Genomic DNA, 23,239 nt, shown 5'->3' with positions numbered 1-23,239 from the left:
ATCACCTTTTCCCTTTCCAGGAATTTTCCACAAGGATGGTGACAACAGCTTACAGTGAACAGAATAAACCAGGGCTGAAGTTTCTCTACCACCATTGATTGCCCATGTAATGAGTAAGACTTTAGAAATATTTTTTAGAATTTAGTTTCTTTCTCTTTATCAGAAGACCAAGTAAGCTATTGTTGTCATGAATACTCTGTCAGTGCTCATTTAGGTAAACAGCCCCATTGACTATTATTTCCTTGTCCTGTCGCACAAGACCTTCAGGAGTTCTTTCCCAGGGCTCCTACTTTTCTGGACAACAAAATACTGCTTAAATCTAGTAAAATAAAACTAAAATTTATAAGAATAACTGCTCCATTATTCACAAGAAACATCCTGAATGACTCCATAGTTTAATAGCTGCAGTGACCTGACAGAGGGTTTTCATACAGGTGATTTTCCTTTATCGATGTAGTACCCTTCAAGACCTGTCTCCCAGGAACACCCTCCCCCATCCTGACATGTAGCAGAACCCGATTATTCTGGCCAGTTTTCATAAACACCCGAAAGATTCTGTGGATATGTATTCTGAACATCCCATAAGAGACATTAAAAGATGTACATTTACTCCTTTTCATCACCCCTAACAATCACAACAAAATTCTGTCCTTTCCAGCTTGAAATTCTTAGGAAAACAGTGACCATTTTAAGATCTCTCCAGAAAGACCTTGGAGAGGAGAGTCTAAGGGGAAGTCCTTCTGCTCTCCTCCCTTGCGTGTTCGTTATTTTATCAGATTGACTCATTGACACGTGACACAGTTCAAAAGGAAAGTATATAAGTGACAAAAAGCATTGGCTTAAAGGGTGGATACTGAAGGTTGTTTGCTAGCAGTGTCCTCAGGTTCAATTATTTAACTCTTCTATTAGTTTTGTTAGCAGCTGATGGGGGATTATAGTAACTTGCCCTGCCTAACCATGTGGAATGCTGTCCGTGCCAGTTTTTATCTGTGTCCAAGTACTGATGACCATATAGTGCAGTATAATAAACATAGCTATCAGGACAAGTGGAGCTGGATTGTGACAGTGATAAGCCTCAGTTTTTCTGGGCATCAGCAGGAACACAGCAGCCCTTTCCTCAGGCCCAGGGCTGTGGCTGATGACCAGGGCACTGAAGGCAGCTTTTCCAACACTCACTTGTACCTAGGCCATGTCTGTGGCCCAGGCCAGAAATGTTCTTGCTCATTCATCGAGAAGCACCTATGAGTTTCATACTTCATCTAGAGCCATTTTTCTTGAGCAGGGCCTTGGTTCCAGAAGGGAATTCTGAAAATGCTAAGAGAATGCTGCACATCTCTTTCCCATTGCACATTGGAGACAGGGCAGTCAGACCTAAGGAATCCTGTGGTTCCTGCCCAGCCAGCCCCTGTGCCATACTATGTGGTGATAAACTCCTTAGAAGTACATCTTTGGCTCCTCCTTTAAATCAGCCTCTTAGCTAGAAAGAATAAATCATAGGAGGAGGGGTTTTGTGTTACCTCCTGTCCTGGAGATTTTAAGGAATCTGTGCTCTCTGGAATCTCTCTTTTCTAAGAGCCATTGGAAGGAATACCTAAACGAACATTTAAAGCCCCTTTGAACACTAGCTTGTGAAGTTCCAAATACATCTAGGAGGCCTGTGAGTCGATGTGATGTGGGATAACAGTCAGCTGCTTCCAGCAGCTCCTGCATTCCTGCTGCTCTGATGACACAACTTTTAGTTCTGGTCTTACTTTGAGGAACCTGCTAAAGATGGCTCTATTTGCCTTAATTCTCAGATTCCTTTGGACTAATGTGTCACGTCTGAGTAAGATGGTGCAGTGCTATCACCTTGCTCTGCTTACCACAGCTGTCTCTGCTGAAATGGGCCATTTGGGCTGGATTGTCTCAAAAGCTGGGGAATAGCTATGCTGACTGTGATTGATGCCACAGTACCATCTTAGCAGATATTTTATTTTCATTCACATTTAACCTAATATATCTTCAAGTGTTTTAATATTTCAATCAATAAGTATAAAAATAGATATTGGAAAACTAATTTTCCCACATAATATGATTCATGCTCCACAAGACTTTTTTTTCTTGCTCTGCTATTTTAATAGCCACTCTGCCACCCCACAGATGACTGTGAGCCTCAGATACAGAAATATATATATAGTAATATGTCAGAGTAAGTTGTCCAATATATCAGGGTATGTTGTCTACAGGTGTATGTGCTAAGTGCCAACCTAATCTGTGATGTTTGTTGTCTGATAAAACGACCCAAACTCTGGAGGAAAAGTTTTAAAAATATAAACAGTGCTCTATACGTGTAGTTTTGGTAACAGAATAAATGATGTATTTTTCATTCCCAAGCATCTCATTATGACAATAACTTGCCACAGCCATTAATATCTGGAGCTAATAATCTGCTGACTCACTGACTTTTTTTTTTTTTTTCTCACTGACTTTTTAATGTCTGTAAGTCAGATAGTAATCACCGAGATTTGCCCTGCTCCTAATCGATAATAACAATATATTGTTTTACCCAGCATTTCTTCTGACATTATCAAGCTATTTGTGGATGGATCTGTTTGTGTTTGAAAGATGGATAGAAGCAAAAACATAAAAATAAACCACAAAATTAGGTGGACAAATAAAAATCCATAAATGTTTCATATCACTTTTTCTTTTCATGCTCATATGTTTCAGCCAAGCTACACCGCCTGCCCTCTAATTTGGCTATCTTTCCTGATACACAGGTTTTCAGCAATTGCCCTGGGCAAAAGCTGACAAGGCTTTTTCAGCATTTGATTCTACACATTTTTTTCTTCAGTGTAGCACTAGCACGTTTTCCCAAGATACCTACTTGGATCTGCTTCTGGGGTTCCAGTCTCTCCAAATCTAGGGTGTCCATCCTCTACTCTGAAATTATCCCCCTTTCCCTTTCTAAGAACTTTCCATAAGGATGGTAGAAACAGTTCACGAGGAGCAAAAGCAACTAGGGCTGAAGTGGCTCTGCCAGCCAGTCCATCATTGGTGTTTCAGCTACTTGTGATGCTTATGAGTAGGGCTGGCCTGCATTCTTTTTGTAATATTTAGTCTATATTATTATAAGTTACAATTAAGTAGCATTTTGGTGGAATAAGTGCTGAATTAAACCTAGATATTAAATGTACCTCACATAGATTTCCTTTAGAGGGCACTATTGATTCTCTAAATCCATGGAAACCTATCTTCATGTTTTCTTGGTAAAGTTGGCCAATTTTGAAATCTTACTGGGTGTCAGATCTACTCCATCTAGTACAAAGTTAGTACTATACTTGTTATCAATTCTATACTTTGAAGATTGTCCATGTACAGAACAAGAATTAAATCAGAATGTTGTTTGTTATGACAAGTCATCAACACAATACATATAATTCTGTATTTGAAAACTTCAACTGGTTTATTTGCTTTTGGAATAAACCAGTTCAAATGGGAATTTCCTTTTGTAACTTGATGCAAAATTTAAGTTAAACAATTCAACCTTTTTTGTTTAGAAAGACAAATTACTTTTTGGAAACTAATGTCTAATTCTAGAAATGGGTAATTATTTACATATATTTAGAAGAAATGATGTTTATGGTATTTTCATTCAGACATTCATTAATATCTGAAGATATTCTACTAAAATTTTGTTGTCACGTGTTTTGTTGTTGTTGTTGTGGTTGTTGTTGTTGAGATGGAGTCTCGCTCTGTTGCGCAGGCTGGAGTGCAGTGCCACGATCTCAGCTCACTACAATCTCCGTCTCCTGGGTTTAAGCTATTCCCCTTCCTCAGCCTCCCGAGTAGCTGTGACTACAGGTGTGCACTACCACACCTGGCTAATTTTCTGTATTTTGATAAAGACGGGGTTTCACCGTGTTGGCCAGGATGGTCTCTATCTCCCGACCTCGTGATTCTCCCGCCTCAGCCTCCCAAAGTGCTGGGATTACAAGCATGAGACACCGCGCCCAGTCAATTTTTGTACTTTTAGTAGAGACAGGGTTTCATCATGTTGGCCAGGATGGTCTTGATCTCTTGAACTTGTGATCTGCCCCACTTTGTCTCCCAAAGTGCTGGGATTACAGATGTGAGTCACCATGCCCTTCCATTTGTTGTGTTTTTTAGACTCTGCCAGTTCATTGAATTTTGATAAATGCTAAAGGAGAATACTTTTCTTTCCTCATTATCTAAAGTTAAGAGAATAGAACTTTGTAAATTGTCTCACTACAGTCTTTATCTAATTTCAAAATAATTGGAACCCTAAAATACTCCAAAGCTCAGAAACTTAATTTTGTGGACATAAATACATTCATACCACTATCTACAAAATTTTGCCTAGCTCCATGTAATAAGGTACTATTCTAACACCTGTGACAATATCCTAGGTTAGTGGAAAGCAGTTATCTTGCATTTTATAAACAAATTAACAAAAGGTAATGCATGTTCTGAAGACAAGAAAATAGGTTTCCATTGTTTAATGAATTACATACAAATTCCTCCAGCCAGCTTTTTAAACTCTTCACGGAATGGCCCCAGTTTGCCTTCCTAGGCTCAGCATCCTCTACCAGTAAGCTAAGCTCCCAGCAAATGGCACCACCCACTATTATCCGGACATTTGTGCTTTTTGATATTCCTCTCTTGACTCATCCAGTGTCTTTTACCCAGAGTGCTTTTGCCTCCCTAAACGCAAATGTAAAGGTCCCATCCATTCTTCAGGCAGCATTTTGAACACCACTCACTTAACTGAGTCCTTGCCAAAACCTCCCCATCTTGTGAATTTCCATGGCTGGTTGAGTATAATTCTGAGTTTATCAATTTTGTTTTGTATTTAAGTGGGTTGGATGTCTGTTTCCTCCCTCTTTCTAGATTGCAAATTTTTTAGAGATCATTTTGGGATCTGTATCAATTCTAGTGCCCAGCATGTGGTAAGGGCTCAATACATATTTTTTCAAATGAATTGGGTTAAACCAAGACATTTTTGCGATTTGTCAAGTAAGACACATTGAAAGTAGAACTTGGATAGTGTGGGATATGAGGAATAAGGATAAATGCCAGAGACATTAAAAGTGAAGGGAAAGGCCTTGGTGACTTATTAAATGTGGAAAGCAAACACTCTTATGCTCTGTTTCTTATTTTAAATCACTGCCCTTATATAACACAATTTGTTGTTTAAAATGAAGTTCTATATGAGAAAGAACTTTAAGTCACCACCATATCCTCAGCACATAGTCATTGGTGCAAGACAGGTTTTAGGTGCCCAATAATATTTGATGAGTGAATGGATTAATTAATAAGGATGCAAACATGTCCAGCTAGAAAGACAGAATTATTACCAACAGATTAGAAAACAAAAAAGAAGGGATAAGTTTGGATAGTATGATGACTTCAGTTTTGTTAGAGGCGCATAGATGAGCATCCAAGGGAAGTAACTGGAAATTGGCATTGGAATTTCATCCAAAGAGTCAGACTCAAATGTCTAGTTTTGGGGCTTACAAAATAGCTATAATTGCAGATTTGATGGAATTATGAAGAGGAAAATGCAGGGACGTTGTCCCCAGCTGTATCATTGGGGAGTACTTTTGTGGAGGTATAGGGCTGAAAGGCAATAGTGAGAACCGCTTGTAAAAGTCAGAGAAAAAGCAGGGATATTCTATGTCCTTTTCTTCACTAACCTCTGCTATATATGATGTTACTGAATTTCTTTTTTTCCTTGTTTTTACCATTTTGTACTGGTCCTTATTATCCCATACTAAGTGCTATAGATTTTTTATCTCCTAAAAATCTCTTCAATTTATTCTCCTTCTTCACATCCACCGCCATAGTTGAATTCAGAAACATCTCCTTTACTTGAATTATTTAGCACCTTCCTTGAGGCCCTCCAACTTCTGGGAACCTGCCCATTTCATCCTCCACTATTCTGCTAGAATGATTTTTCTAAAATAAAAATCTGACCATGCTATTAATTGGCTCAGAATTCTTCAGTATCTGTGCATGACCCATGCCACTGTCCAAACACTTGTTGACTTGGCTCTGCCTCCTTAAACAACTTCATCTTGTGCTCAGTCCCCACCATTTCTTCTAATCCCCTGCCCTCAACCACACCAAGCCACTTGCTCCCTGATTGCACCATGCTCTTTCTTGTGCCTTTGACATTTTCCAATCAACAAACTCCATTTTCTTCAAAAGACAGTCCAAGAATTGCCTTTTGGTGAAGCTTCTCTAATTCCTAGCAGATTTGGACACTTACTCCTTTCAAATTATGGCTCTTACCTGTGGTTTCATTGGTGTTTCTCCACTATCCCTTCTTAAAGGCAAGGGCTGAATGCTTTAATGTTTTATCCTCAGCATCTACCCCAATGTGTGGCGTGGGGTGGGTAGAAAATAAATATTGATTAAATAAATAAGAAGGTTAGAGTTTCGGGTGGGTGCAGTGGCTCATGCCTGTAATCCCAGCACTTTGGGAGACTGAGGCAGGCGGATCACCTGAGGTCAGGAGTTCGAGACCAGCCTGGCCAACATGGTGAAACTTCATCTCCACTAAAAATACCAACAAATTAGCTGAGCCTGGTGGTGGGTGCCTATAATCCCAGCTACTCAGGAGGAGGTGGAGGTTGCAGTGAGCCAAGATTATGCCGTTGCACTCCAGGCTGGGTGATGAGCAAAACCCTGTCTCAAAAAAAAAAAAAAAAAAAAGGAGAGACTTTCAAGGAGTAAGATGTGGTGATCAGAGAAGGTGGAACTGGCCAGTGACATATGGATTAGTTTATAGAGAAATGACTCTGCCAGAGCAAATTCAGTACAGTGTTTGAGGCAATGAATGTAGATTGTGCTTTCAATAACTGTTAAGAAATCTAAGGGAGCTTGATTGAGTAGCAGGGACGGGGAAGCTCCGATTTTTAAATTTTAACTTATAATTTATATACTTGGTCTTTTATTTTTGCATTAGCAAGAATGAGCATAAGCAAGCAACCTAATAAAAAGGGGAACGATTGGTAATTCAAGAAAAATGATACATGAATAGGGAAAAGTTCCATGGGAAGGAGGAAGTGATGGACTCAAAAGCACATGGTTGACTGGATGTTGTGATGACCTGTTCAATATCTGGTAGCCCTTTTTGTGGTAAATATTCTAATTTCAAGTACCCACACCTCTTTTCAAGTCCAAGGCCACAGCTGAATAATTCCACGAAGCAGTATTCTTATTATGTTTTAGATGAATATTATGAAATATAACTCTAGAATAGAAATTCATATGAATTATGTCCTCTGGAACTGTGTAATTTAGCAGTCCTGCCTTGAAGTTCTGGAAGCATCTCTTGTTCTCTGCTTGAATGTGAAAAGGAGGCGGCCATATAACTGCTACAGCCATTGTGTGATCCTAAAGGACTCTAAGCTGAAGTTGGCAAAGGCAGAGAAGAAAGATAGAATGCTATTCTTCATGGCATTGTTGAGCTGCTGCGGTATGCCCACCTCTGAACTGGCTACATGAACCTATAATTCCTCTTCATTGTTTTAGGCCAAATAAAACTTTGATAGCCACAAATACATTGTACAGGGGTACAACACGTATACAGGGGTAACTAGGCCAAGATCCAGCCCATTTCTAGATTCCCAGCTTATCAGAAAAAGAGTATGGACCCTTCCTCCTTTGAGATCAGAGGGTGAAGATAGGGAGAAATATTAATGTAGAGAAATGTAAAGATGGGTTGATTTGCTAACATTTATTTGAGTGTTTTCTATGTGGGAGACAATGTATTTAACACTTCACACTCTTTTTTAAACATATCCTCACAACACTTCTTTGAAAATATCATCCCCATTTTATATGAGTGAACTGGAGCTTTAAGAAATTGAGAGATGGGCTGGGTCACTTGAGCAGTAGAACTCAGAGTTGAGTAGAATGTCAATTCAGATCTGAGAGGCTTCCACATGTCCGCTCTTAGCGGTTAGGTTAGACCTCAGCAATCTTTCCAAGAAAGTAGGGAGCCTGTGAAGTAAAGTAGTGCTTGAGGAGTGTGGGCCAAGCAGGGATTTAGATTGAAATCACTGAATTCTTGAATAAGAGAGAGGCTCTGTAAATATCAAATCTGTGTTTTATGAATTATTTCAAAGAACAATTATTTTGAAGGAAAAATTGTAAACTACCACTTGTGAGTACATCAACTTATCTTAAAGTAAAAAATACTGAACTGAGGAAGACTTGAGTAACACAGTTGAGTCAAACTCACCTTGTAGTTGTGGAACCTGAGCTCCAGGGAGGACACATGTAATAATTAAATAACTATCAGGGTCTCTGAAATACACAGCTAATTAATTCTCCCAGGAATTCCCTCATGCAGAATTTTTCTGGAAGCTACATTTCAAATAAATGGGCTAGACATGGGGTAACTAGGCAGATATCCAGCCCATTTCTAGATTCCCAGCTTATCAGTGATGTGTAAACACTAATTGATACCAAGGACTTCATTCTTAGACTATACCTTCTTTCTTTTGGGAAAACCTCCTCTCTTTAATTTCTGTTTTCCACTTTTTGTCTTATTTTTACTGTGCCTGGTGGTGGGAAAAGCACTAGTACTCACATAGAAGAAATTCAAAGGCTGGGGGCAGTGGTTCACATCCATAGTCCCAGCATTTTGGGAGATCAAGGTAGGTGAATTGCTTGAGTCCAGGAGGTGGAGACCAGCCTGAGCAACATGGTGAAACCCTGTCTCTACAAAATAACAAAAAATAGCTAGGTGTGGTGGGAGGAAGGGAGAAAGGATGGAAGGAAGAAGAAAGGAAAGGGAAGGAAAGGAAGAAAAGAAAGGAAGAAAGGCAGAAAAAAGAGGGAGGGAAGGAAGGAAGAAAGAAAAGGAAGGAAGGGAGGAAGGAAAAGAAATTCAGGGCTGAGTTTCTTCCTAGGTTCAGGGATGCTTTCCTGCTTACCCTAGAACTGTAGGAAATGAGTGGGAAGTGTCCAGTGAAATACTATACAATGAACTCCTCTGTAAAAAGGCAAATTTGAGACATCAGAGACTGTAAACTAACTTCTTGTCCTTGCCTTTAAAATGGTTTTCAGAGATGCATGAAGATAGAGAAGGCTTACTTATCATTACAGGAAGGACAGAACTGAAAAAGAGGTAACATATTGCTGAACAGAATTAAGATTTAAAATGATTTGATAGACTTGGATATGGACTAAAACAAGTAAAATACGGCATATGAAGGATTAATATAAAGACCAGAAGCTGAATCACAGATTGTTATAGCTGTATGGGTCCTGCTTTGGATTCAAATAATTAATAGAATAAATTCAGATTGGATCAGATGGTTCTTAATAGTTGCTTATGCAGAAACTTACTGAAAAAGTTTTGAAGTTGATATGAATGGCAGCTTTTGCTACATAGAGATCAAAGGAGCAAAGAGGTTTACTAGATTCTAGTTGGCCAAAGAACACTTGGAACACAGAGTCTACTCTGGATGACTCATTTTAGAGAGATGCAGACAACTCCAGGCCCTCCAGGTAGGTGTGATGGGGCCATGGAAGGAGTTGGGAAACCATAAAGATTGAATGAACTGCCACCCTGAAAAAAAAAAGATTTAGGAAGAACTGGGAATTGTCTTTAAATAGTTGAAACAGTCGTGTATAAGGAATTAAATTTATTCCCCACTGCTCCAGAGGGCAGACATAGGACCAGCTAGTGGAAACTACAGGAAGGCAGACATAAGGTCCTTTTAAGAAAAAAAACTCCCAGGTGGGGAGTGGTGGCTCATGCCTATAATCCCAGCACTTTGGGAGGCTGAGGCAAGCGGATCATCTGAGATCAGTGGTTTGAGAGCAGCCTGGCCAGCATGGTGAAACCCTGTCTCTACTACAAATAAAAATATTAGATGGGCATGGTGGTGTACGCCTATAATCCAAGCTACTTGGGAGGCTGAGGCAGGAGAATTGCTTGAACCTGGGAGGTAGAGGTTACAGTTAGCCGAGATTGCACCACTGCACTCCAGCCTAGGCAACAGAGTGAGACCCTGTCTCAAATAAATAAATAAAAGAAAAAACTCCCAAATATTTGGATCAATCTGTAAATGGAATGAGTCTGGTGAGTTAGTGAGCAACTGAATAAAGTGATCTCAAGGTCAATGATTTATGATCTTCCAAACCATGTCCAATTTATGTAAAGAGAACCACTATTAACCTGGTATAAACAGCCTTTCAGTGTTTTCTATGCATATTGACATATATTATTTATGCATAGAATACGTGGTTTTTCTTTTTCTTGAGATGGAGCTTCCCGATTGTCACCCAGGCTGGAGTGCAGTGGCTCAATCTCAGCTCACTGCAAACTTTGCCTCCCTGGTTCAAATTATTCTCCTGCCTCACCTTCCAAGTAGCTGGGAGTACAGGTGCCCACCACCATGCCCAGCTAATTTTTCATATTTTTAGTAGAGACAGGGTTTTGCCATGTTGGGCAGGCTGGTCTTGAACTCCTGACCTCAGGTGATCCGACCGCCTCAGTCTCCCAAAATGCTGGGATTACAGGTGTCAGCCATCACATTAATCAAGTAAGGAGTATTCTATGCATACTAAATTATAATCTTGTTTTTTCACTCAACATATAGTAAACATTTTTCTATGTTATTAAATATTTTACATCCTTTTATGAGCCACATTGTATGGCTGCTCCATAGTTATGCAACCAGCCTCCTATTTTGGGGCACTTACATTATCTCCAAATTTTTTAATGATTATAAATAACCTTTGTAATAAACCTTCATAATTTCTCTTCATCAAAAATATGCTTATCTATAAGAACACATTTCATGAATACATCAAACCAAATAAGTGAACTAACTCACTCTTGACATTTTAAAAGCATTTATTTTTCCTTATAATTTCCTTAGCCTGAAAACATTTTGAGGCAGGAATTTTGGCTTTTAAATGTTCTATGCAGCAGGAAACATATCATTCATTATATGTGTTGGGTTTTTTTTTCAGTTACAAAATTGTCCCCTTCATGTTAAGAGTGCCTCGATGTACAAGTACAAAACATAAAACATTTAATTAAATTTATAAAGCAGAACACTTGTCTGGTAGCATAATAGACATTAATGACAATGTGAATATATAATAATGATTTTTGAAACCATAGGAGAAAACCCTAGGTTAGTTTTTAGAATATAGGATAGAAGTATTTTAAATCACAGTTCAGCATAATAAGTAAGTACCACGCATGACCATACTAGCCACAAATTGCATTATTTTAAAATAATGCTATTATGTTCCCTATTTATTTCATTCCACAATTCTGAGATAAGTGCACTGAAAGCAAAATGCTTAATTTAAGAGGACTTTTGGACCAAAGATCAAAATGTAGGTGTAGGTAAGTATCAACACATTTGAAATGGTTTCCCTTTGTGAATAATTATCATTTTGTCAATTCAAGTTCTTTTATTTTGGTGCCTTATGATTTAGTTCAACAAGTACATGTGGGAAATAATTTATTTGCAAATAAAGCCTTTTAGCATTTATAATATAGGCATAAGCCCAAGGCTGGACCCAGTCTAATTATTCCAAAGAATAATAAAAAATAATAAGGCAGGCTACTCTTACAGAAATCTCTAAAGATGATTAAGGAAGACCACAGACTCAAGGTGGTGAAATCTTGTTTTCTGAGAAGGCTTCCCCTGGCTAAGCATTCACTGAAGGAAACAGGGTGGCAAAGAAAGAAATCTCAAATAAAACAAAAAGACACCTGGGAGAGCTTTAAAAGGACCTGTTCTAAGTCTGTGAGGCAGCCTTACCTGAATCACATAGTCAGTTTCTTTAAGGTAATTTAATATTTTAAAGAAATCTCATTATTTGAGACTACGTGACCCAGAATAAGTCTTCAACATGCTTCACCCCTAGTGAAAAGGGGCAAATCCCTATGTTGCCATGGGAATCAGACTTTTAGTACTTGGCTTCTGAGATGAGTTGTATTTGTTTGTGTATTTTTTTTCAACTTGAGGAGGAAACTGTCTTGCAAGTAACATTCTCCAGGGACCTGGCACCAGGAGATTTTCCCAACACACTCCATGGCATTTGTCAAACAGAATGAAGAGATGCCACTGACCCTGTTCTCACTTCATAGAACCCAGTCACTATATCACTGACTTGATAGCAGCAAAGGAGAGGGTCTTCTGAGCAGACTGTTTGGGCGTAGATTTGTACCTTAAATATTTTGGGAAAGGAAGAAAGAAAGAAGACAAATGAGAAGAAGAGAAAGAAGAAAAAAGGGACAAAATGAAGAACAAAATATATTACCTCAAGGTATACTAATAAATTACCCATACCCAAAGAGAAGTTTGTTTTTTTCCTTGGGTCCTGGGAGGTGCTTTCTAATCCCTTAGAATGTCATGTCTTTGTCTACCTGAAGGACTTGGGCCACACCAACAGTCTAACAATGTGCTTTTGGTGGGGCTGGAGGCTGAGGCCGGATGCATGGGTGATCAACCGTCTCTGTGTGACTGAGCCCCAATGAAAACTCTGGACACCAAGACGTGGATGAGCTTCCCTGGTTGGCAGTACTTTGTACATATTGCCTTCCAGTGTTACTGGGAAAGCTAATGCTGTCCACAATCTGCTGGAAGAGAACAATCAGCTCTGTGTTTGGGACACTGCTGTATATATCTCTTCCCTTGACTGATTTTATTCTGTAACCTTTCATTTTGACAAATCAAAACCATGAATATAACAGCTTTCAATGAGTTCTGTGAGTCCGTCTAGTGAACTGTGGAAACTGAAGATGGTCTCCAGGAACCCTGGAACTGCATTTAGTGTCAGAAGTGAGGGTGGACTTGTGTATTGCTCCCTGATGTCACACTCAGGATAGCAATTCAGTTCTCTGCACTGTTCTTCATGATGACCCACCTGTGAGCTTTGCCACCTTCTCCTCCTCCAAATCTCTTTGGCACCCACCCACCACTCTACAACCCAGCACACCTACTACTATATAAGATTGTACCACCAGAAGATTCTTCCTCAACCTCCCACCAATTTAGGAGAAATTGTCTGCTGTAGCCTGGCGACTCAACTTACAGCTTCTCTCATATATGAATATATTGTCTTTATTCAGGCTGTTCCCTTGCTTTAAGTGTCCCCTCCTCTCTCATCCCATCTAAATCCTACCTGTATAAACACTTAAGACAAGAAAGGGGAAAGCAGCAATATATTGGGGATTTTATTTTAAATAAATCCGAGGTCAATTATAGAATGGCTGGATTCAAGGAGAGGCGCAATAGTCTACAGTGGGAGGTAATATAGAAACAACAGTGGTGTCACTGGCCAAAAAGTCTTTTGTCTTTTTCAGAATAAATCTAAAGTGTTATCTTATTCTACTAAGGGTCTCATTACACAAAGGATGCGTTTTGTTTTTAGTCCTCTATCCTCACAACCAGTTATCCTCACACATAGACAATTGGATGACAGTAGAAGAATGTTTGAAACTTTGCCTGTTGTAAGTTAATATATCAGGATTTGAGGTCTCTTTATTACAAAAGTACAAATTGATTGAAACATAATTTGTTCTACTGTTTTCTGAATTTATTCTTTGCTTTTTTCCTTTTCCATTGTATAGACTTAAGGAATACAATGAAAATACAGATTTATACAGTTGAAACTCAATAATGCCAAAACATAGAAATAGACAAACTACCTAGAACTATCACCGTTTTGGGATTGCTGACAGAACCATCATGATACTTCCTTGGCCACTTGCCATAATATACACGCTCTGTCCCTAGGGCTCAAGTGGGGACAGTAACATCAGAGACAGGTCATTTGCAGTCCAGAGGATATACTATCACTCCCAGCTGCATGCTGCTGCAAACCATCCTGTAATGGTTTTGTATTATAATTTGTATATATAATTTATATTATAATTACAGTTATAATGGTAGAGTTACAAAATGGATAATTATCTGAAGTGTTTTTAGGGGAAACAATTCCATATCTGGCTTGCTTTCAGTGTTTCCATTCCTTAATAAATGATCTGTATTTGTTCGGTAGCAAAGGATCTTTATTATATTTTTGAAAGTCTTTTTTCACCTCTGTGGTGAAATGAAAGTTCTTAAAATGTCATGTTATGGCTTTCATAAGATGTTTACAGATTTTCTTCTTGCCCTTTCATCTCAATATAGACAAGACAGAGAGACACCTAAAAGGTTACTCTGCCTTGGATAAATTGGTAGTTCTGATTGGCAGCCATCCCCTTGTACTTAGGCAAGACCTAGTTCCTCAGCCGGGAGAAGAAGCTGTAATGCAGCACACAGCTGTTTCACGTCCTTGTACTTCAGAGCTGCTCCCAAGTTCACATGTCCTTAGGCAACTGTCAGGTTTATCAGATAACATATGAAAAGCTATCAGGTTTTTGCTAAGCTCACCACTGCCTCAAACACAGATCAACTCCTGCTCTCTTTCCAGGGGCTCTTTCTATGATATTGTTTTTCCCCATCAGCATCAGCTGCCCTCTTCCTTCTCTTGCACCTGACCAGCCTCTTGCACCTGACCAGCCTCTTCCACACCTTTGACATAATGTTTTTCCCACCCAAAATGATGCCTTTTACTCACCCCTTCTCAAAAACCTAGCAGCCCTTCAAAGCAAGCCCTAATGGCCTCCTCCATTAGGAAGACCCCTCTGTTAAAAGTCCTTCTAATTTTAGTTTCTCACCTCCCTGATCTCCTGGTGAACTTATATTCGTATGTTCATAAAGTGTTTAGTTGGAAGGTCTTTGAAGGACTTTCAATTCAACATCCCTCTGAATGCAGTGCTTCATCCCAGCTCGTGTCTGAATTAGAAAAGGAAACACATTGCCCTCCTAGACTACCAGTCTGACTAGCCCTCTTCTTAGGAGTTCTTCTTTACATTGAGCAACAGTCTGCTACTCTGCAACCCTTGGGGGGCTTTTGCTCTACAGCAAAATCAAATACAGTAAAGTCACAATTTTTTGCAAGGATTTGTTTTTAAAATAAGGATATAAGATGAATTCAAAATTACTCTTGAAAATACCAGTCATGTCTATGGCCATATCACCCTGAACATGCCTGATCTATGGGTTCCATAAAATACCAGTCACTACCTGGAAATTATAATAAATACTGTTTTTTATATATAGTACCTTCTTTTAGAGTTTCCATCATGGTCTGTTTTTTCTCCATTTTTGGAACAGATTTCAAAATCTGTTTGGCTGCATTGTAAATGTAGTTATTGACTGGTAATTTAAGGGCTATACATATATTTAAAACCCTGTCTTTAAATACTATAATCATATTAACATAGAGATGCTGACAGGATGAGAGGCAGGGAACTGAGGTCTTCAAGGTAATAGCAGGTGTATGTTCACTCCAGGAGACAGCTACTCCATCTCATATGTTACTGGCTTCAAATCATTAATAGTAGCTCTTAGAAAGCCCCAGTTATTTTTGTTACTTTGGTCACTTTGATGATCTCCACCGTTTATTATTGTTTCTCCATGTTTTTACTTGTTTGGCAGACAACTCTGATGTGGATGTTACAAACATCTTGGTTTCCTGACAAAGGGCATAGCTTCAGGTTTAGAGATGTCGAATTGAGGTGAGGGGTAGGACAATCAAGCAGAAATTGTCTAGGAAGCAAACAGCGAGTTAAAGTATTAGAGCCAAAGTTCAAGCAAAAGATAAGAACTGAAAATCTAGAATATTGGAGTAACTCTCAGGAAGGTGACAGTCTTCGCTTCACGATTAAATTATACACTTTCTTGGGCGGGGACTGCTTCATATATTTCTCAGTCGTCGTGGCATGAAAGCAGCTAAGCAAGCCCTAGACACATAGTAGTTGTATGACATTTCAATGTAAGTTCAGGGAATCCAGAATATAAAAGCAAGTAATTTAGAAAGAAAGCGGGGTTATATTGGAGCAAGTTACATTTTTATGAACAATACAATCACCTTTTTCTCCATACCACCTCCAAACAGGCATGCATGCCTGCACATGCGCACTCTGCCCACACAGCCCTTGGAAACTGGTTTATGCAGAAGTTTTCAGGTGCAAGGAGGGGGGATGTGATGAGGGGCAGATGAAGAAGGCTTCAGGCTCCCCACCCCACCTCTAGCAAAGCAGCTCTGTTTTTAATCTCTTGTTCACATTGAAACTCCTAGTAAGACTTTCTTAGATGAAAAGATCTGAGAAGGAGAAGAGGGGTAAGAGGGAGGAGGAAGAAGTGGAGGAGCTAGGGGAGAAAGAGGAAAAGATTAAAACAAGCACTCTAGCCTACTACAGCAGAAGACCAATACAAAAAAGCCATCCAGACAAAAGCGGTCTCCAGGCTGGTACTATCCAAGCCATCATTCTCAGGGTTAATAGCTAAAGGACACTCTACCTGCCTCTTGCTTCCACTCTACTCATCACCACCCTCTAATTTTTTTTTACATTTTCTTATTAATATGTACATTGTTGAACTGACAGCATTACCATGGTGCACCACTGCGTGAGAGAAAGCAGGAAGATAGCTCTGCCAAGCCTATTTTCCCACTTTGGAAAAATGAAATGACTTTTCGCTTTCCATGGTCTGTGTAATGGCAAAGAAGTCTTCAGAATATACCTAATATATGGTTGCTGTTTAGTGAAAATTCCAAATGTACTTTTTCAACATATACACAGAATATATACACAGCGACTGGGATGGGTGGTAAGAAATGAAAATAGAAGTTTAAGCATGTATGAGTTCAGGTGAGGCAATCTACCCAGCTTGAGTGACAAGTGGCAGATGAAGCTAGAAAGTGAGCAGGCATGGGGAGCCCCTGAAAGCCCAAATAACAGTTTGGACTTTTTTCCTTAAGACAATGAAGGACACAATTTTTTCTCTTTTTCTTATTTAAGGAATAATCAGATGGGTACACTTAGAGAATTAATCTGATGAAGGCAGGTGGGTGAGTAGGTTTTTCTGTTCTTAACCTGCTTGAGCCTTGGTTTAGAAATCTCTAAAATACGAATAATGCTACTTTCATAGAACTGTAGGGAAAATTAGAATAGCTGTTGTTGCCATAACTGACCTAGAGGCTATGTGTCGGGAAATTATGGATACAGTCTCTGACATTAGATGGCCTGGGTTCAAATCCTAGCTCTGCTTGTAAACTCTATGACCTTGGGCAAGTGACCTAAAATAGAGATGATAAGAAGAGTACCTACATCATTTGACTATTGTGCAGGTTAAGGTTAATAAATGTGAGGTGTTTGTTAAGTACAATGCCATTGTTCAAGTGAGAGATGTAATTAGGATACTGTCAGTGGGAATGAAGAGGAGCAATTAAATTCAAGCAACATCCTTGAGATGAAATGTGATGACAATTGTTTATATGTGAAAGATAAGGGAGGGTTAAGATAACAGTGTGATTATCTCCTAATGACCGAGAGAGTGGTGTCATTAACAGGAACAGAGTCAGCAAGCGCATAAGCCGGCCTTGGAGGACAATTCATGATTTGGTTTGGGGTTAATACTGAGTGTACTTACAAGGTATCCACGTAGAGCTACTTGGCAAGTGGTTGGTATTGCAGGACTAGAACTGAAGGACAAGGTAAAGGCTGGATACCGAGGACCAAGGTGTTTATGTCATAACATCAGTAGTTGAAATTACGACATTAACTGAGACCACCAAGAAGAGAATAAAGAAAAATGCGTTATGGCAGAAGATAGAAGTTTTGGGAAGCTTAGAAAAGCCTCTTTTATATCTTATTTTTAATGTATAAAATGTTATTTTTCCAGCATATTTCAACAACGGCTGGGAGGCCGGGCACAATGGCTCATGCCTGTAATCCCTGCCCTTTGCGAGGGTGAGGCCAGAGGATTGATTGAGGCCAGGAGTTCAAGACCAGCCTGGACAACACAGTGAGATCTCATCTCTACAATATTTTTTAAATTAGGCAGGTTTGATAGTGTGTGCCTGTAGTCCCAGCTATTTGGGAGGCTGAGGAGTGATGATCACCTGAACCCAAAAGTCAGGGCTAGAGTAAGCTGTGATCTTGCCATGATACTCCAACCTGGGTAACAGAGCAAGAATGGGGAGCTAATTTTTAGGAACTTTTCAAGTTATAAAAGTAACTCTTGGCTGGGCATGGTGGCTCACGCCTCATCTCAGCACTTTGGGAGGCTGAGGTGGGGGGATCATGAGGTCAGGAGATCAAGACCATCCTGGCCATGGTGAAACTACATCTCTACTAAAATACAAAAAATTAGCCGGGCATGGTGACACGCATCTGTATGTAGTACCAACTACTCAGGAGGCTGAGGCAGGGGAATCACTTGAATCTGGGAGACAGAGATTGCAGTGAGCCAAGATTGTGCCACTGTACTCCAGCCTGGCGAAAAAGCAAGACTCTGTCTCAAGAAGAAAAAAAAAAGTAGCTCTCATTTACTGTAAACAGTTCATAAATATAGGATAATGCAACGAGAGGAATAACAATGATCCCGAGCCTCACTATTAACATTTAGATGTGTTTCCTTTCAAATAACTGTACTTTTTTCTTGCTCAGTGGAAATTATACTATTTAAATAGCTTGTATTCTATTTTTTTTTTTTCACTTAGAAATAGTATAATTCTCCCATGAGAATTTTCTCCTGTCATTAAAGATTTTAAAGGAGTGATGAAGCAGGATATTTCCCTGACCACTTTGTGGGACTTGGCACAGGGGTGCCTTGTTTATTCAGCCTGCTGCTCTCAACTCCTCACAGGAGGAGACATGCAAGTGAATGAGGTGGAAACTGGAGCCCATAAGTGCTGGAACCGGCTGACTGCTTCAATGCCAGCAGGATCAAACTCCACTCACTCTGACCTGCTGCATTGCACCCCTTGAGGGAGGGAGCATGCAGATGAGTGGGTGCTAGCACTTTTGAGCGCCGGCAGGAGTGAACTTCATGCAGGCCCTGCAGCGTCTAGGTGGGGGTGCCTGAGACCCCTGAAGCCCCAGAGGGTGTGTTACTATGCTCTTTGAGCTCTGCCATCTGTGCGTGGCTTAAGTGTTAACAGCTAAGTGGGCCCTTTGCCTTTTCACCTGAGGCAGCTACCTTCCACCAGTGAGGGCAAAAGGCCAGTGTGATAGCCTTTTGTATCCACACTCATGGCTCCTGAGCTCTTATCCAGTATCCAGGAAAAATGAAGTCTCATGAGCAAATTGAAGGATGATAAATGCAGAGAATTTTATTGCTGATGGAAGTGGCCCTCAGTGGGAAAGAGCTGAAAAGGGGATGGGACGGGTAGGTAATCTTCCCCTCAAGACCAGCCATCTCTAGCTGGATTCTTCTCCGAAATTACACTTTCAAGCTGTCCCTCTGAAGTCAAGCCACTTCTCTCTGATGTCCAGCCATAGTCCCTGACATCTAGCTGCTTCTCCTCTCTGTGAGCTGCGACTGGGGTCTTTAGAGGTACACAATGGGGCAGGGCAGGGCCAGGAGTGGTTTAGGAAAAGGCAGTATTCCAGCAGAAAAATGGGGATATAAATTCTCGCTTTGGGCTGCAGTCTCAGGCTTTTCGGCTTGAGAGTAGGGCTTCACCAGGGATCCTTTTCTGCCTGGAAGTTCTCTCACCCCCATCCTATTGGTATCATGATGAATGGTTGCATAGTGCCCACATACACATTCCTTAAGACTGAAAATCAAATGTGTGATCAAAAGCACATAATCACTTTTAGTTGAACTTCAGGGGGCAGACGAGTAGCTAGGACTTCCTGTGAGATTACACCTTCCATCTTGGGGCTAGGCTAAAGCTCCCTCACTCTAAGAAAATATAATCACAATGTAAAACATTTAAACGGAAATTAAAAAGAATGGCTGGGAGGTCAGGTGCAGTGGCTCATGTCTGTAATTCCAGCCCTTTGGGAGGCTGAGGCTGAGGCCAGAGGATTGCTTGAGTCCAGGAGCTCAAGATCAGCCTAGGCGACATAGTGAGGTCCCATCTCTACAAATTTTTTTTTTTTTAATTTTTTTTAAAAAGCTAGGTGTGGTAGTGCACACCTATAGTCCCAGCTATTTGGGAGGCTGAGGAGAGATGATTGCTTGAGCCCAGGAGGTTGAGACTACAGTGAGCTGTGATCTTGCCACTACACTACAACCTGGGTGACAGAACAAGACCCTGTCTGTAACCAGAAATAAAATAAAATAACAGGTGTCAACAAAATCAAGTGTATTATTCACACTCAGTCTTTGCCGATTTGAATTGCAACCCAGAAACAAGTTTTAGTGTTTGGGAGCCACATTATGTGCTTCTAAGAAAGCTGCTCTCTTGCTTTTTAGCCAAAAGGACTCTACCATCCACACATTAGTATTATAGTAAAGACTTGATCTCAAGGTGTTTTCATCCTGGCCAGGCACATATGATAACTTTGCATGTAATTTACAGCACTACTATGTGGAAAAAAAGTGTTAATTTTATTTATTATCAGAATGACAAGCTAAACAGTCATTCTAAACTTAAGAATTGATAAGTGTATTTCCTTAGGCTTATACAGTTGAGTTATCTGCAAAGGTATAATACATTAACTTCTCCCATTAAGTCTCTTTATCAAAACATCTTCCTTTGTTTACTCACCAGAAAACAGAAGGTGAATTAAAACATTTTTGGTTTCTGATAATAAAACATACAGGCCAAACTATGGGAAGAGATGCAAATTCCCCTTGAATCCTGCTTCACCTGCCCGACAACAAGATATATCTCTCAGCTAGCACATGTGATGTGTTTTCCAAATTATTTCTCTTTAGTAGATGCTACAAAATTACTTCAACAGCACATAAGACTGGCTTGTCAAAAGAAGAGGAGAGAAAATTATAATCAAAATGAATTCAGAATCCAAGGAAATGATTTTTCTCCATCTCTCTTTATCAATGTTGTATGGGATTCATGTAGCTCGTTTGGTGCAGAAGGGAAGATGACTGTTTCAAAGAATGAGACACACCAGTGTTTTTGACTGAAGCATGAAATTGCTTCACAACCAAGGAATGTTTAATGGATAGTAATGTTTTCTCTATTGAAATTCCAATAAAAATACAAGATTTAGAAGAATATGCAAAACAAAAGGAAATAAAAAACTTAAGAAAAAAGCCTTACTTCAAAAGGGAAGTTAACATTTCCTTGTATTCCTACCTTTTGCCATGAGAAGAACGTTCCTTGATTAACTGCTGGTCCAAGGAAGATGAGCGACTCTTGTGGCAGACCTGGTCCCAACCTGCAGCCTGAGGCAAGTCTAACCAATCTACAGGTACAAAGTGAGAAATAAATGCTTATTGTTGTATAACATTGAAATTTTTTGCTTGTTTGTTAGCAGTATTATTGTTGCAATGGCCCGCTAATGCAGCGTGTATTTACTAGTATTGTTTTACACTCTTTTTATACTATACTTATATTAGGTCATTTAATCCTCAGAACAACCGTATGTGGTAAGTACTAGTATCATCTGTACAATGCACCAAGGTAATGAACTTGTCTGATACACCATAGCAAGTAAGTGGTGGAGCATTGGAAGGCAAGCTGCAGGCCCAGGGCTGGGGCGCTCCTGTGCTGCCTGCCATCACACACTCCTCATGCTTCCATTCCCTCTCTGAAAATTCTTACTCACCTGAAGCTCACTTTCCCCCAGGTTAGCAGGTGCTAAGTTTATCTTCTTTCTCCAGTCCTTTACATAGTGATCTACTTATTTGCTCATACACCTTCTAGAACATTTGAAAAACAATGGAATCATATAAAATGTCATTTTATAGGTTAAAACAGTCAAATATCACCAGCCTTATTGGATTCAACCTACCCTGCCACACATTTTTGAAGTCATATCTAAATTTTTTCATTCTAGATTTGTTATAAAAATAGCAACTTCAAGAATATTGAAAATTCTGAATTTTCAAATAAAAATCTATCACACTATTAATGTATCCAATGGAATCTAAATACCACAGTTTTTAAAATTGAGGTAAAATTCACATAACATAAAATTCACCATTTTAAAGTGTATGGTTCAGTGGCTTTTAGTGCATTCACAATATTGTGAAACCTTCACCTCTATCTAGTTCCAAAGTATTTTTATCATCCCTAAAGAAACCCCTTATTTATTAAGCAGTCATTCCCATTCCCTTCATCTCCCATCCCTTGGCAACCACTAATCTGCTTTCTGTCTCTGTGGAATTCCCTATTCTAGACATTTCATATAAATGGAATCATATAACGTGGGATTTCGTGACTGGTTTCTTACACTTAGCATAATGTTTTTGAGGTTCATCCATGCTTTTGCACATATCAATACTTCATTTCCTTTAATGGCTGAATAATAGTCATTGTATAGTTATACCAAATTTTGTTTATCCATTCATCAGTTGATGGACATTTGGGTCGTTTCCACTTTTATTTATTATTAATAATGCTGCTATGAATGTTCCATGTACAAATTTTTATATGAACATATGTTTTCAGTTCTCTTGGGTGTATACCCAGGAGTGGAATTGCTAGGACATATGCTGAGATTTGGCTGCTTTTTCTTGATTAAGTGTTCCCCTGGTTGTTGTAAGCTTTTGATTACATTCCAGGGTTCTGAAAAAGTTGATTCTGACAGTTGTGCCACCTTATGCACTGCTTTTGTGGAGGGGCAGACTTTTTTATCATGTTTTTTGGAAACATCTGAAATAAATGGAGCATTCCCTTTCTTTCAGTTGATGTACCTTTGGATGAATCACTTATTGCTAAAATGAGACAGGGCTCAAACTGTGGAAATCTCATTTATATAAATAAGTTAACAAAATATAAAAAGTTTAATTACAACAATGTCGCTCACTTCTGAAAACATCAGCTTAATTAGATCAGCCCAAACTACATTATAATAAATAATAATTCTATTTTAATTTTCTACTTGTTGGGTATCTTCTATTTATCCTTCTAGATCTATACCATTCTCTTTTTATCTTACTTTCTACCTGGAGGCTGACCTGTGTGGACTGTATCAGCATGCTTGCGTTCTTGCTTCCATCTGGATTTTACCAATGAGTACTTCTTGGCAGGAGATTAGAAGAACAGAAGACAAGGCTATTTATTCTCCCAGCTCCTTCCCTGAAAAATTACCTCTCCTTTCAAGGTAACCCTGTCTATACTATCTCCTAGTGAATGCTACCTTTTATCCCTTTAGGCCCAAAGATATTGACAACCTTCTTGCTACTATTCTCAGGGTATTACATTATCTTTGGTTTCTTTA

The 23,239-nt window shown here is 39.4% G+C and overlaps 1 protein-coding gene and 1 long non-coding RNA gene across 25 annotated transcripts in view; one reads left to right on the top strand and one right to left on the bottom strand.

Annotated features, from left to right (window-relative positions):
• LOC144582171 (uncharacterized) overlaps positions 1–23,239 on the bottom strand; it is a 131,678-nt gene that overhangs the window by 67,982 nt on the left and 40,457 nt on the right. For 8 of the 24 annotated variants that reach the window (XR_013534364.1, XM_078369609.1, XM_078369617.1 and 5 more), the window contains one exon: positions 21,151–21,259. Coding sequence is in view for 11 of the 24 variants with exons in the window: in XM_078369609.1 (XP_078225735.1) it covers positions 21,151–21,259 (109 nt within the window). In the remaining 13 variants the exon portion in view is untranslated. Of the gene's footprint in view, positions 1–13,562; positions 15,645–17,518; positions 17,661–21,150; positions 21,260–21,622; positions 21,717–23,239 lie in introns of those variants that run through there. The other 16 variants (XR_013534354.1, XR_013534353.1, XR_013534360.1 and 13 more) reach the window with 7 other exon arrangements.
• Positions 17,780–22,974, top strand: LOC144582173 (uncharacterized). The gene is made up of 3 exons (XR_013534365.1): positions 17,780–17,903; positions 21,167–21,244; positions 22,931–22,974. It is a non-coding gene; the product is annotated as an uncharacterized LOC144582173 (long non-coding RNA).

Source organism: Callithrix jacchus, chromosome 4 (genome assembly GCF_049354715.1).
Source record: "Callithrix jacchus isolate 240 chromosome 4, calJac240_pri, whole genome shotgun sequence".
Taxonomy (NCBI): Eukaryota; Metazoa; Chordata; class Mammalia; order Primates; family Cebidae; genus Callithrix; species Callithrix jacchus.
The sequence above is the reverse complement of the archived record's forward strand: the minus strand, read 5'-3'. Positions and strand labels throughout refer to the sequence as shown.